At 38.2% G+C, this 14,537-nt stretch overlaps 1 protein-coding gene across 4 annotated transcripts in view; it reads left to right on the forward strand.

Moving 5' to 3' along the window:
- The window catches only part of washc2c (WASH complex subunit 2C), a 19,460-nt gene extending 5,376 nt beyond the window's left edge, over window positions 1-14,084 (forward strand). For 2 of the 4 annotated variants that reach the window (XM_017464034.3, XM_053679657.1), the window contains exons 6-32: window positions 5-98; window positions 258-322; window positions 603-656; window positions 808-894; window positions 1,192-1,276; window positions 1,468-1,533; window positions 1,818-1,933; window positions 2,110-2,173; window positions 2,282-2,332; window positions 2,444-2,626; window positions 2,732-2,904; window positions 3,598-3,708; window positions 3,862-3,957; window positions 4,068-4,172; window positions 4,284-4,385; window positions 4,506-4,678; window positions 4,905-5,016; window positions 5,452-5,646; window positions 5,740-5,937; window positions 9,085-9,213; window positions 9,374-9,475; window positions 9,703-9,783; window positions 11,147-11,203; window positions 11,892-12,110; window positions 12,268-12,852; window positions 13,093-13,267; window positions 13,358-14,084. In XM_017464034.3, coding sequence (XP_017319523.1) covers window positions 5-98; window positions 258-322; window positions 603-656; window positions 808-894; window positions 1,192-1,276; window positions 1,468-1,533; window positions 1,818-1,933; window positions 2,110-2,173; window positions 2,282-2,332; window positions 2,444-2,626; window positions 2,732-2,904; window positions 3,598-3,708; window positions 3,862-3,957; window positions 4,068-4,172; window positions 4,284-4,385; window positions 4,506-4,678; window positions 4,905-5,016; window positions 5,452-5,646; window positions 5,740-5,937; window positions 9,085-9,213; window positions 9,374-9,475; window positions 9,703-9,783; window positions 11,147-11,203; window positions 11,892-12,110; window positions 12,268-12,852; window positions 13,093-13,267; window positions 13,358-13,503 — 3,624 coding nt within the window. In that variant the 3' untranslated portion in view covers window positions 13,504-14,084. The remainder of the gene's footprint in view (window positions 1-4; window positions 99-257; window positions 323-602; window positions 657-807; window positions 895-1,191; window positions 1,277-1,467; window positions 1,534-1,817; window positions 1,934-2,109; window positions 2,174-2,281; window positions 2,333-2,443; window positions 2,627-2,731; window positions 2,905-3,597; window positions 3,709-3,861; window positions 3,958-4,067; window positions 4,173-4,283; window positions 4,386-4,505; window positions 4,679-4,904; window positions 5,017-5,451; window positions 5,647-5,739; window positions 5,938-9,084; window positions 9,214-9,373; window positions 9,476-9,702; window positions 9,784-11,146; window positions 11,204-11,891; window positions 12,111-12,267; window positions 12,853-13,092; window positions 13,268-13,357) is intronic. The other 2 variants (XM_017464035.3, XM_053679658.1) reach the window with 2 other exon arrangements.
- The last annotated feature ends 453 nt before the right edge of the window (window positions 14,085-14,537 follow it).

Genomic DNA, 14,537 nt, shown 5'->3' on the forward strand with positions numbered 1-14,537 from the left:
ACAGGATTTATACATAGACAGGCCGCTACCATTCTTGATTGGATCTCAGGTTTTTATGGAACAGGATGACGTTGGCCTGGGAGATCTCTCCAGTGATGGTGGCGTACTCCTAATGCCTTACTTCATTCCATTCTCTGAATTGAATTAATTTTTATTAATAGCTTGAGTGTTGCTCTCTTTCTCTCTCTCTCTCTCTCTCTCTCTCTCTCTCTCTCTCTCTCTCTCTCTCTCTCTCTCTCTCTCTTTCTATTTCACAGACATGTCCATTGACAGCGACAGGGAGAGTTTTGTTGAGAGTGAAGTTGATAAAGATCAGGAGGAGGTAAAGTTAGATATTATGCACATTTAATAAATGTAATTTATTTGTATAGCGCTTTTAGCAATAGACATAGTCACAAAAAAACTTTCCCTGATGAAAAGTTGCTTTGTGACAATCTTGGTTTAAATTTAGATTCCTTGTGAGCAAGCCAGATTCAACAGTAACCCTAATCTATTTGTTTCTAGCTGAGTGTAACTTGACTAGATTTATGGTAGCATATCCTATCTGTAACTGCCAACAAAAATCAGGCTTGTCTACATAAGATGATTTCTAATCCTAACAGCACTCAGACGAGGACTTTGACCAAGAACGAGAAAGCCAAGGAAGCTTAAAGAAGGTAAGAACTGTTTATGTACAGTATTCAGTTAATTGCTTTTGGTTCTATGTTACGAGGGAATGCAAGTGAAAAACAAAAACAAATTCTTACTTAGAAGACGGCAATATTAGTAACTTACTGTGTATGAGCTGTTTTTGATGTATCTTTATAGAAGCCAGTCAGTTCTGATGAAGAAGAAGAAAATGAAGATTCTGACTTATTTGGAGAATCTGACAAGGATGAAGATGAAGCCAGAACGGTGAATAATTTGCGTTTGTTCATACATGCATTAGTAAATGGCACTGGTACATGTGATGGTAATAAAAAAAATTCACATCTTTTTAAAAACTAATTTGATGCATAATGATATATTAGGGTGTATTTTACCAAAACAAAATATTTGATCACTTTGAGTCTTGTTTAGAATTAACTCAATTCAGTAAAGTGGGCTTTCATTGTCAAAAATGGACTTAACAAGGATTGCAGTTAAACTTATTTAGAAATAGATTTCTCAGCAAATATCTCGGTTGATTTTCTGCATCTGCTTGTATTTCAGGATGATGTGGGTCCAGCATCTTTCGCTGATCAGCTGGCGGCAAGAATTAAAGATGCAACAAAAAAGCCAGAGACAGACCGTACATGTAAGTTCATTGTTCTTGGTTATGTATTATTTTATTCTTTATATATATATATATATATATATATATATATATATATATATATATATATAATCTTCATATTATAGTCACAGTTAGTGGGTTTTTATTTAGGTAATTTTCACATTTTTTTATTTAGTTTTGTTTACATTTGCATGTTTTTAATTCTTTTCAAGCATTGTCATCAGGCACATCAGTCACCAAGAGGAAAAACCAAGGAAAGAAACTGCCAGAGGCACGGGGTACATGTAACTTCATTCATACTGTAGGAGAGGTTCTCTCAGTCAGACGTCTTGCTGTTTGCTTAATATGTTTGTAATACTTCAAACAGGATTAGCATTCATATAAACTGACAGTGCCCTCGACACTTCCTTTTTTTTGTTACCCAACTTATTCCTTTCTTTTTCATTTTATTTCCTTAAAATTCCCCAGAAGAACATATTTGCACCAAATTACTTGCAGTGTCTATTGTAGCTTGAGCAAATCACACGATAAACCTGGTCATTTCATATCCATTTTGTTTCAGTGGAAGATGAAGATGAGATGTTCAAGCCTCCAAAAATGGAGGATGATGAGTATTCTCCATTTGGAGGAAATGGTGGTCTCTTTAGTGGCGGTAAAGGCTTGTTTGATGATGATGAGGTAAGTGTTCATACACTGTTGACTGGTTATTAGGCATTGAAAAAATTACTCGGAGAGGACAAAATGTAAAAATATCTCTTGTGAAATGAAATTCAAATTCTAGCCAAAGATTTACAAACTGAAGGCAGTAGCAAAATAATATAATTGCTGACATTTTGAATGTTTTTCTGTTTCAGCAAGGTGATCTGTTTTCTGAGGCACCCAAAAAGGAGAAGGAGCAAGGAGTGTCTAAAAAACCAGGTACCATACCAAGAGCAACCTGAATTTACTGACCTTTCCTAAAGTTCATTTTTGGAAGATGTATGGTGTGTTATAAATCTATAACCTAATTCTTTTGTTTTTTTGTAGAGCATGTCAACACTAAGAAACCACCCACAGGTGCGGTTTCCATTTTCCCAGGTAAATTTCTTTCTTAATAATTCATAAAAACCTGAGGTTTATCATTAAGAGTTTTAGCCTTTAATTGAGGGATATTTGTGTGTTTTGTTTGGTTTTTTTTTTTCCTGCCAGAAAACAGACTCTTTGGATCACCAAATGGTTCAGACTCATTAGAGAACAAAGAGAATGACAGTCCAGTCAAATCGAAAGTGCAGGCAGCTCGAAAACAAACCTCACTAGGAAGTAGTCTATTTGATGACAACGAGGATGATGACGACTTTTTCAGTGGGAAGACGCTTAAAAAACCCACGTTTGGTGAGTTGGTGTAGGCCTGTGTCGGTGAAGCCCTGTCACATGAATATTACTTGTAAAACATAAAAAAGGGTAGATGCTGTAGTAAAAATCATATCTTGTGTTTAGCTGCACAGGAGAAAGCCAAGCCAAAGACAACAGCAGACCTGTTTGGAGGTGAAGATGATGATGATGATGATGAGGACGGTGACTTTTTTGGTGTGGGTTCTCGTTCTGCTGTTTCTCAGCAGCGCAAGAAAGTTGTGGAAGAGGAAGAGGTGTTAAAACCCCCAGAGAAAAAGGTAGTTAAGCATATTGCTGCACTTCCTAGATGAGGTTATTGCACAAATTGCCCTTCTGTAACCGCTTCATATGAAAGTTATATTCCATTCATTGTTGACTTCACAGTCCGGCTTATGATGTTTAAAGCTCTGAATACTTACCTGGTGATCAGTAGTTATACCAGATGCAAAACCCAACGTGAGCACATATCTCAGGCACGCCTGCTGCTTACAGTTCAGACAGTGCAAGAGCTGTACTCACTTTTCTTAGTGTTTCAGAGAATATTAGGAATTCAAGATCTCTACTTGTTTTTACCTATACTTGCCTAGTGCATATACATGCATTTAAATTTTTTATTTATTTATTTATTTATTTATTTATTAAAAAAAAAGTAATTTGTATTAGATTTATAGTCAATCCATTCACAACTGTAGGTTATTCAGCTTTACCATAAATGATTAAATGTAGGTATTTTGTTTAATCTTGTGCTCTTTTATGTAAACCACCTTGATATTTTGTACAAAGTGCTATATAAATTATTATTATTATTATTAGTAGTAGTAGTAGTAGTATTACACCATATTTTTCTTTCTGTGTCTCATAGAAAGCAATATTTCACTTCCTGCTTGTAGGATTCCTAGTAGGAGTACAGACAATGCAGGCAGGTTTGACAGTCATTAAATCAAATGTATGATAAATTTGTTTGCATGCAGTTACCTGCTGGTGCCATCTCTATGTTTGGGCCTGGCACAAATAGTCTTCTTGCTGAAAGCCTGAAGAAACGTCATCCTTCAACAAGTGAGGAGTCTGTGAAATCTGAGGAGGTATAAAAACCATTCCTTATACACTCTCCCTCTCTCTCTCTCTCTCTCTCTCTCTCTCTCTCTCTCTCGCACGCTACATTTGTCCCATTTTCTCTCATTTTCTATGCTGCTGATTTTGTTTTTGATGTAATTTTTTTTTTTTTTTTTTAAAAGAGTATTCCCCCTCCTGTGGTCAAACCATCAGTTGTTCCTAAAACAACAGTGAAAGCGCAGAGCAAGAGTCTTTTCTCTGATGATGAGGACTCACAAGTATGCTTTTATTTAAAAAAAAATATTTTTTTTGTGAATTGTAAAAGTGAAAACTTTATCACAATGTTTTTTCTTTTGCATTTCTTTCTTTCTTTTTTTTTTTTCCAAAGATATTCCCTACTGTGCCAAAAAGTCAGTCAAAACCAGAAGGCCCAGCACAGAACAAACCAAGCAAGGCTGCGATCTCTATATTTGATGATGATGATGAGGAGGAGGTGAGTGTAAGCAGATCTAGCTCTAAGATATGGAACTAACAGGTAAAGTGGCATACCAAAATACAAGTCCAAGGAATTTGGCCTTTTTAATGATCATTTTTAATTCTGCAGGATCTTTTTTCCTCTGTGCCAAAATCTCAGTCAGATCAGATCAAAACAGCCGTGCCCCAACCCAAGAAAAGTTTATCAAGTGCTCTTTTTAGTGATGATGAGGTATGGAGAAAGTCAAACCTTGCCATAAAACTGGACTAGAATTCATTATGCGCTGAATATGATTAACCAAGATGGATTGGACTGAATTTATCTAATCTTTGTTCACTGTGTATTTCCCAGGACCAGTGGATGAGCTCACAGCCAAATCCAGCTGTGCCTGACGTGAAGAGTGGTGGGATGAAGGCTAGCACCAGTGCCCCCTCCAGGCTCCCCAGTGCCAAAGCACCACAGAAAGATGGCTTGTTTGATGACCATGACGACGATGATCTGTTTGCAGCCACCAAGGAACCAAGGTGTCCTTTAAATCAGCATTATTTTAACAAGAACCACTGATTTTCAGGGAATAATATCTTTCCCACATGCAGCCTATTGTAAACCAATATACTAAAAGTACAAATAGCACTGATTTTGACTTTAATCTCAGAGAAACATAGTATCTGAATAAGAATAGAATTCTGAAGCAAATGTTTGAAAGTTCCTGCACCAAACAACACAGGAGACTTACATTTGTCCTTTCAGTCAGAAGAAACCTCAGAGAGTCTCCCTCCTGTTCGAGGACGAAGACGATGAAGACAAAGGTTCATTATTTGGTTTTAAACAATCTGCAAACAAAGGAACTCCAGAGGTCAACGTAAGTTGTGTAATTAAAATAACCTAAGAGTTCTGTTAAACACACACATACAAACTAGTAATATTGTCTGTTTAGTTGCACTGTTGACTTTATTTACTTATTTACTTCTTTTTATTCATAATTTACTCAAGTGGAACACGTGGTATTCATAATGAATTGTTTATGTTCATGGAATCTAGGCGGGTACATCTCATGTGTAAGAAGCAGATTTTGTATAAGATTTAAGGAGTCGATCTACCACAAAGAGCTTGCATGTGGAATCTGATTAAATTGCAACAGGCCAGTCACTAACCACGTGAGGTCTAATTCATTTAGTTTCAGACAGACTAGCCAGTGTGAAATGCCACTCTCGAAGCTATCTGTGTTAGAACAGCAGACGGAGATCTCGCTGGTTTACAGAAAAGAGAATTAAATACAAGCATGTGTATGTTTCAGGTGCCTGCTGCTTTATCTAAGGCTCCCTCTCTGTTTGGCCCAGAGGAGACTCAGGAAGTGGTGAATGTAGCTGAGGAGAAGCCTTCAGACAAGAAGGCTGTCCCTGCGGAGACTAACAAGAGTAAAAAGCCTGCTGGAGCTGTTAGCTTGTTCGGAGGAATCAACGTGCTAGGAGACGAAGCCAAAACCACTACAGTGAGGATAAAAACGATGATGTACCCTTTCAGGTATTTGATGCAAAAAAATTCAATTAGCAAATTAAAACTCATTTGTGTGTGTGTGCTACAGAAACAGAGCAAGAATGCACTGGAGGACTTTGATGATCTTGACTGGCAAAAGGAAGCCCCACCACCCATGGAGACCAAGGAGAAAAAGGCCACGAAAAACACGTTTAGTCTGTTTGATGATGACGAGGAAGAAGAGGAACCTGATGAGATACCTCCTCTTTCCACAGCGACCAAGCATACAGACAAAAGTACATTAAAGGTTGGCTTTATTATATTATATTTATTCTACGCACCTATATGGGGATCTGTCTAATATATTTAATATTTAAATGCACTATACTGCCAATATAGTTTCGCTCGCTCGCTCGCACACGCGCTCGCTCACGCACGCCAAAAAAACTAACATTTTCCTAACAGTTGACTGTTTATTTTCCCAACATGTTAACAACACAAACTTATCAGCATCTGCATTTAAACAAGACAACAGGGAACAAAAGTACAAACTATGGAACAGAACAGAAGAGAAAGTGTGTGGAGAGAGAAAGAGAGAGAGAGTGTTTGTGTCCTGCCTCGCTTGCTTCTTCCCCCTCTTTGGCCATTATCTTCCAGGACTGAGCTGCTAAAAAAAAAAAAGTAAGCGGTTGTCCCATTCAGACCACTTCAGCGCATTATACGTGATATAAACTAATTATTAAAACAACATATATTCTTGAACATTCAACAGTAACGGAAGAACGCCACCGAATGTAGCCAAGTAAAAGTACATTTCCATGATTAAAAATGAACTTGAGTAAGAGTATGGCTAGTTAAACCTACTCTTAAAAGTACTTTTTTCCTTTTTTTTTTCTTTTTTTTTTCCTCTTTCCCCTCGAGTAAATGTAACGCAGTAAATGTAGCGTGTTACTACTCACCTCTGACGCCTGTTTCACACACGATCCGTTTGCAGTACGTCTGTAGTACGTATTTTTTCCCCTGCCCATGTTAACAGGTTAGTGCATCGCACTGCTCACGGATGCGGTGCAGCGATCTTTTCCACACCGAATCTATTTTTGCTGTGCTGCACACGCTGAATTAAAGCAATAGCGCATAGTACATGGTCAAAATGAACACTGATTGACCCAAAAATTTAATAATTTCCCCATAAATGCATGTAATTAAAGTATACGGCTGTGTTTCATAGTCATCTTGTTACTTTAAGCCTGGGGTAAAGCAAAGAAAACACTTACCAAGAGTTGCAGAAATAACTAATGTGGTCAAAAGTATATTTTTAAATGTGAAATACATTACACAGCATGTTATATTGTGTGTGGGTGAGTGGGGGGCAATCACTTGACAGGCTGGTTATCAGAGAAAGTTGTGTATGACCTGCGGGAATTCTTTTATAAAGTGTATAAAAAATGTAAATGCAAAAGAAAAGCTACAGGAGGCAGTTTCCTCGGCTGTTTGTGTGGATGAAGTTTTCATTTAAAATGTTTGTGATACTACCTTTTCCCCATGTTTAAATGTTTTGCTACTTGCTTGAGTGACGTAATATTTAAATCTATATAGAAGAAATGAATGGAATATTGTTGTTTGTCATTACGTCATTCAAAGTCCTGTCATCCTCCACCTTCATGTCCTTTTCTGAACGCGTGTTCCGCCGCGGATCAGCTGCGCACTGCAAAGCGTCTTGTGTGAAGCACAATGCTGCTTCCGCACCACATACGTACTGCAAACGGATCATGTATGAAACGGGCGTGATAATGGGTTTAAAGCTGCAGAATTGAACTTTTGCCTCTCTATCGCCATCTCTGTTTGAAACGGTTTGGAGGTGCTAGTTACTTGAGTTATTTATTCAAATTTGTATTATTTTTTTTAAACATGGGCTGTGCTTCGGCACTGCTTCTCTGTGCGGAAGAATCTGATGGTTTGAGGTATACTTATCTTTTTTTCTTTTGTCTTGAAGTCACTATTTTCCTCAATGCATTGTCACTGTCTGCTCACAGCCTCACAATAATATCTGTGCTTTAGTGTATTTCACCCAATAACAAAAAAACAAGCATAACATACTCATATATACTAATAGCATCTCATTTTCCTTCTCTCCAATCACATTCTAATTAGAGATGAGTGGATAGTGCCTGCAATTGGTTTTAGTTTAATATATTGCAGGCTCATGTATTGAGTCTGTTTTACATTGAGGCTGTAACGGGCTATAATAATAGTGGGCTTGTTTCAGGCTTGTTTTTGAAGCCGCAGTTGCTTATTTGTCTCGCAATTCGTACGTGTTGTATATTAGCGCCAATACTTTTTTTTACGTTTGTGGTGGCGGATACAGTTTTCATGGAGTAGAGGTGAACTGCGCTCTCTCAGAGCTTGCAGAAAATAAGTGCAGTTTGCCACACTGACCATAGCAAAACAAACAACAACGAAGAAACTCGATACCTAGCTCAATCAAGCGAACAAGTGCGCTAATGTTAGCTGGCTACCTATTGAGCCACTGAAATGTCTTTTACCTGTTCAACAGAAAAAAATCCATCTCTGCGTCAGTCTTCAATCCCTTCAGCTCTGAGTTTTAGCACGGGCTCGGTCGCGTTCCCTTTTTGACTGCAGGCTCTCTGCAGTGCGAGACTTCTCGGTTTTGACAACCGATGGTTTTCCCCCAGATGTCAACGATGATTGTGTTTAGAACTATCCAGATTAAAAGCAGCCACCTGGATGACCAGTTTAAATTCTAAGCAACTGTTGTAGAGACAAGCTACAAACACTCCACCATCCTCAGCTCCCACATACGAAGAATAAGATGATGAAGAAGCCCTTCTTTCTGTTTATGGACGTGACGTAACCACGCAAAGACAAATGACGTCAATTGACATTTCCCTCGAAATCTGACCAGACAGCTCAATTTATAAATCATTATTTTAATCTTAATGTTGTGAATCGGGGTAAGGTAAGGAGACAGTTTTGAACACTTATTATTATTTTTTTTTTTAATGTACATTTTTTTTTTTTTTTTTTTTCCTCTCTCTCCAGTCTTCACCAAAAAAAGTTCCATAGGGCAGCTTTAAACTCTAAATGTGATGTACATGATTTGTCTCCACTGTAATTTAAGACGTTGAGTTGAGTTGTACTGTGTTCTCTCTTTTATCGTGGAAGCTGCCTTTCTGAACTGTCTTCATACATAAGGGTAAAACCAGACAGTTCTTGATACTTTTTATTTATTTATTTATTTATTTATTTAGTCCTGATGCACACCTCTAACTTGCACACCATGGTGGTGTTTCTCTGCAACAAAATTCTGGCAGATGTGGCTTTGCTTTGCATATTTTTCACAGACTTACTGTGGATGTAAGGTGTACCAAATACACCTACTGCGTATATGTGTGTACAAAGAGTTAATAATGAGATGATGTTGGTTGTGTTTCAGTCTCAGGAGCCGAAAACATTTGTGAAGAGCACAGGCGTGTTTCAGGATGAGGAGCTTCTGTTCAGCCAGACGCAACAAAGAGACAATGACCCAGAGGTGGACCTCTTTGCTTCCTCTGCTAAACCCTCTGTAAGTTTAAACTACTTTGACAAGGAATATTCCTCTTATCTACTAATAATATATTTATATATCAGTCAAAAAAAAGTTTGAGAATTCCTTTCTTGTGCTCTTATTATGTTTGAGAAGGCAAAACTGGATTATAAGGGATTGTGGTGTTTTGTGGTTAAAGGCACCTGTACCTAGCTCAGTGAAGCCTGCTGTTTCTACATTGTTTGGGGAGGAGGAGGATGACGACGACTTGTTCAGCTCTGCAAAGCCAAAAGCTCCTCCGGTAATACAGATGGCTTTCTTTCTATAAACATTATAAAGAAATACGGAGTCTGGTGGTGTGTGTGTGTGTGTATGTGTGTGTGTGTGTGTGTGTGTGTGTGTGTGTGTGTGTGTGTGTGTGTTTTTTTTATTTATTTATTTTTATTTTTTTTTTAAACCTGTGTTCTAGAACACTGAGAGGGGAATTAGGAGCATGTTTAATTCTTATTATATGATTTCCACGTTTAGAAAGTACCAGTCAAGCCGGGTAAGGCTAAACATGATGAAACTGACAAAGGTTCAAGTACAGTACAGCCAGCTAAGAGTCAGGTATGTGATTTTTAAAACCTTTTCTTTACACATATTTTGGACATATATTTTGGGTATGAATAACACTCCCTTTTGTGAAATTAATGCATATCGTCTAGTGGTGTGATGATACACTCCACTCACGATCCCATTCAATTCGATTGTCAGAATATTTTGACCAAAATATAATGAAGAAAAATGATCATTTTTAAAAAATTTCTTTATCTGTCTGTATAAAACTAAACTGACTTACTACAAACAGAGGTTTAATATTGTAAACTTATACCACATTGCAATTGAATTCTCGATTCTGATTGGTTGACAGACGTTCTGAGGTGTGCAATTATTTTTCCGTAAATGCACAGCTAATGTAGTTCCAGTCAGGTCTTGTCCACATTACAGTTCCATATCACTTCGCCAAGTTAACTGAACTAAAGGAAAAGTTATCCTACTGCCCACCACAGCACACAGATCTCACAACAAACGAAATGACAGACAATTTTGATTTTCTAGAAATATGTAAGTAATAATTGAAGATGGGCCGTTTTATTTATTAGGCAAATAATGCGCGCCCGAGATGGTAACGCGGCCATGAAGTGAAACAGAGGATTGAGCCATTGATATGCAGTAATTGAAGCGAAAGAGAGCAGGGAAAGAGAGAGAGCACAAAAGAACGAGTGATTGTAGTAATGAGACAGAAAAGCCATTGAACAAGTATCAATATTTATTTATTTATTTGTTGTATTTCTGCAGTAATAAAAAAACTAAAAACCCTGTGAACAAGTAGGCCTATCGATATTTATTTATTTATTATACAGCACCCGAGTCGTTATTGTACCCCGGAAATACAGCTCCAAAATCGACTAAAAAAGCCGAATTCTGTGGCCTCGTTCTCAGACACAACAGATTACAGAGGCGTGACACTGGTGTCGTTTTTTATCTGTTCTATTGTGTTTTCTTTAACCATATATCCTACAATGCAGAGGTATCGGGCTTTTGATCACTTCACAAGTGCAGATGATTCCCTGTAATGATGCAGGCTCCACACAAAAGAACATAGAAGGCTAAGTTCCACGATGTGAATCGCATATTTCCATGATGTACATCGTCACATTTTTGAATCGTGGTGCATCATGTCACATCGCATTGTTACACACCTAATATCATCTTTTACAAGCTTGATGGAAGTTTAGAAATATGTTTAGCAGTTATTCCATGCTCTGGCAATTTTAGCTTATGCCAGCCCTCACCATAATATTATATAATCCATAGAAAACAGATCTTCAGTGGTGTACTTGGATATGCTTATTATATTATTTTAGTAAATACCATCATGTATTTAAGTATTCCAAATGGTTTTAAAATGTAATTATTGTTTGCACAGAAGCCTGTGAGCCTGGTAAAACCCAAAGAAACTTCATCACGGATTGGAAAACTTCAAGTAATGTTTAATTAAAATTCTCTCTTCCTGTGTCTTCCTATTACACTATAAGAACTTTATCCATTGTGGCTTCACTCACAATGAACTACATCCTCTAAACAAAAAAGGACACAAAGCTTGGGCATCTAGCTAACACGACTCTTAAACACTTTAAAGCTGTATTTTACATTCTATAGATCACACTATAAGGGCTGATGTCTGCACATATCTTTGCTTCTTTTGCCTGTGTTGTATTGTTGTTTGGTCCTGTTCACTGTATTTCTCCATATGTACAGCATGTTATAAAATCTGCAATAGTCTGTATTTCTAAGCCTTTTTTCTTGAGTCATCTTGATTTATGGTGTCAGACCATCTATTGTGGACTATATGGCAACAAAGTACTAGTATGCAGATTGGTTCCCATCGTGGGAGTGACAAAAGACAAACTCAGGTTTCATGCTTAGTTACATTCATCCAGGTGTGTAACCTGTATATATTAAAGCGCTACTGTTGGTGGATGTTGATGATTGGTGGGCCCTGGCGTTTTGACTAGGTAGCTTATGCAGTATCCTGTGATATGATATTTTTTGCCATATAACCCGCATTTTAACATCTATTAATTTTTCTGTAGGGCATTTGAACTAATCCAGTCCGGTTTTTCCTAATATAATTTCTGAGAGCTTCCTTTGAATCTTTTCTGCTCTCTCAGGCTAGTTTGGCCATCAACCCTGCCAGCCTCCTGCCTGGAGCAGGTCCACTGGTTCCAGGTGCAGTCAGCATAACCCCTGATCTGGCTCACTCGTCCTCGCCCAGACCTGCAGGGGTGCTGCAGGCATCTGCTTCCACTACGGGACTCCAGGTTGCTGCTGAGGGAGGGATCAACTTGGACATGCCAGCTCAGGTCACTACACTACAGAATGCCAATAAGGTGGGTCGGATTTTTGAATTGGTACTTGCCTTAAGGTTACACTGTTTTCCCTTGGTGTTAAAAAGCAGCTGTTCCTGTACAGTCCATGTTTTCACACTTACTTTGCATGGACTTGCTTTTGTAAATGTAATATTTAACCCAAAACCTGTCTGTGCAGGACCGTGTTAAAGGCGCGTTGCAACGGCGTCCCCAGACACGTGCAGCGAGACACTTGGCTGCTCAGCGCTCTGAAGAGGCTCAGCTGGACAGCCCGGAAGAAAACTCAGCTCTTCAAGCTGGTTCAGCAGCCAGAGCGACCTCATCACCGTCTGCCTTTAATCCTATACCAGCCAGACCCTCTGCTCTCACACTACCTATAACCACTAGCACCACCACAATGCCTGCACAAACACACACTGATGGGGCAGTCAGGCCCAAGATTCTCCTTCCTGCTGAGGAGGACTTGTCATCCTTCCTGTCCTCAGAGGACCTTTTTGCATCTGCCTCAGTCCCTAAGCATACCCCTCCACCACAAACCAAGACAAAGACGCCTGAGGCAGTGTTCAGTGGAACCTCCAAGAAAAAAGAGCCAGCCATGCCTGTCTTCAACGACCATAGTGAGGAGCTCTTTGCCAAAGTCAAGCCAAAGCCAGTGAAGAAAGCCAAGGCTGTGCCGTTCCATGATGATGATGATGATATTTTTGGAACAGAGAAGAAGGACTCTACGACACTTGCCGGCTCCATTAAACAAGACATATTCAAGGTGATGTATATTTTAATCCTATTCCTAAAGTTTTATAGCAGACAGCTATGGACAAAGCTCAAATGTTCCGTTTTTCTTTAGTTAGGATTGGTGTTAAGGGATGCAATTTGTTACTTCATTGATGAGCATCAAGCAGATGTTTTTTGCTCTGTCCCAGTGTTGTGTGAGTCACCATAGAGCAAAAATGTCTGGGGCCCCGAGAACTGTTTTGAGAACTGCTGGTCTAAAATGTCTTTACAGGACACTGAAGAAACACCTTCCAAAGTACTTAAGAAACCTAAAGAACAGCGCTTGGAGGCAAGCCTGTTTAATGACGATGTTGACATTTTTGCTGATTTGACTCCTGTAACCAAGCCAAAGGAGAAAAAGGCGAAGAAGAAAGTGGAAACTAAATCAATATTTGATGATGACATGGGTAAGTTACTGCTGCTAGAGAGTAAAGACCAGTAAAACACAGACACATGCATTTGTGATAGATGTTCCCTACTATTTCTGCTGTTTACAGATGATATTTTCTCATCTGGAATCACAAAACCAGTAGGGGCCTCAACTGCAAAGAAGTCTAAGAAGCCTGTCCAGGAAAGCAACTCAGCAGAGGAATCAGGCCATGATATTTTCGATGACCCTCTTAATGTGTTTGGTGGAAACTAAATATCTGAAATTTGTACATTTGTGTAGAGATTGTTGGACTGACAGGCTAGAACATACTGGATTAATACTGTTGACAGATATAATGTATAAATTATAGAAAAAAACAGCCTTATGACAAATAGATAATAAAAACTAACTTTTAATGGTATATTAAAAACTCATGTTTGATCAATAGCTTGCATCCTCATCAATAAGAGATGAACCGAAGTCTCAAGTATCTTCTAATGGCATCTGCTCATCTTTCAGCAGTAGGTTAAAGCTGCCGTGAATTGTTATTTAGATTATTAATGGCTTGTTTTATTCCTTTGTGTTTATTATGGTAAAGCACTTTAAAATTGACATTATCAGTTATACATCATATAAAATCAAATTGATTTGATTGTGAATGGATACATTCCTCTGATATGGTAAACATGGTTTATTTGCATTGTTTTGCGTCAGTTTGTTGCGTATGACTGTCAGGATTGCTTATCAACATTAGTGCTCATTGTCTTGATGCTGTTTTTTTTTATATACATTTTTGTGTTGCATGTAAAATGATTTTTGTAAACTAAAGAAAATATATTTTATGAAGACTGAAATTGTTTTTTTTTTTATTTTTTTTTTTCTTTCCCCCAGCGTCCCCTTCATGGAAATGTTATCAATACGTTTTTAATTTGACTTTCACTTAACTGGCCTACCATTAGTTAATTACTAATTAGGCTAATATATAGTAATGTTTGGAGCAAAAGAAGTGCTCTTGTAAATGAAATTGTGTGGGTGACACACAATTGGTTGATATTGGATAATGTGCTCTCTGTGACGCATGCCGTTAACATCCAGCTAACAAAGCACAGCGCAGTACAGCCATGGCATGTCACCGTTTCACTTGCCATTTTCCCCAAATTGTTACTATAACTAATTCCATTAACTGGCATTAATATTGCTTGTGTCCCACTATATATACACCGTTCTTTAGGTGGAGTCGTGCATGATGAATGCATGCCTGTAGAAATGAGGTCGCGGGCTCCTATCTAGAATAGCAAAATGACCCA

This window comes from Ictalurus punctatus, chromosome 3 (assembly GCF_001660625.3).
Source record: "Ictalurus punctatus breed USDA103 chromosome 3, Coco_2.0, whole genome shotgun sequence".
NCBI classification, from domain to species: domain Eukaryota; kingdom Metazoa; phylum Chordata; class Actinopteri; order Siluriformes; family Ictaluridae; genus Ictalurus; species Ictalurus punctatus.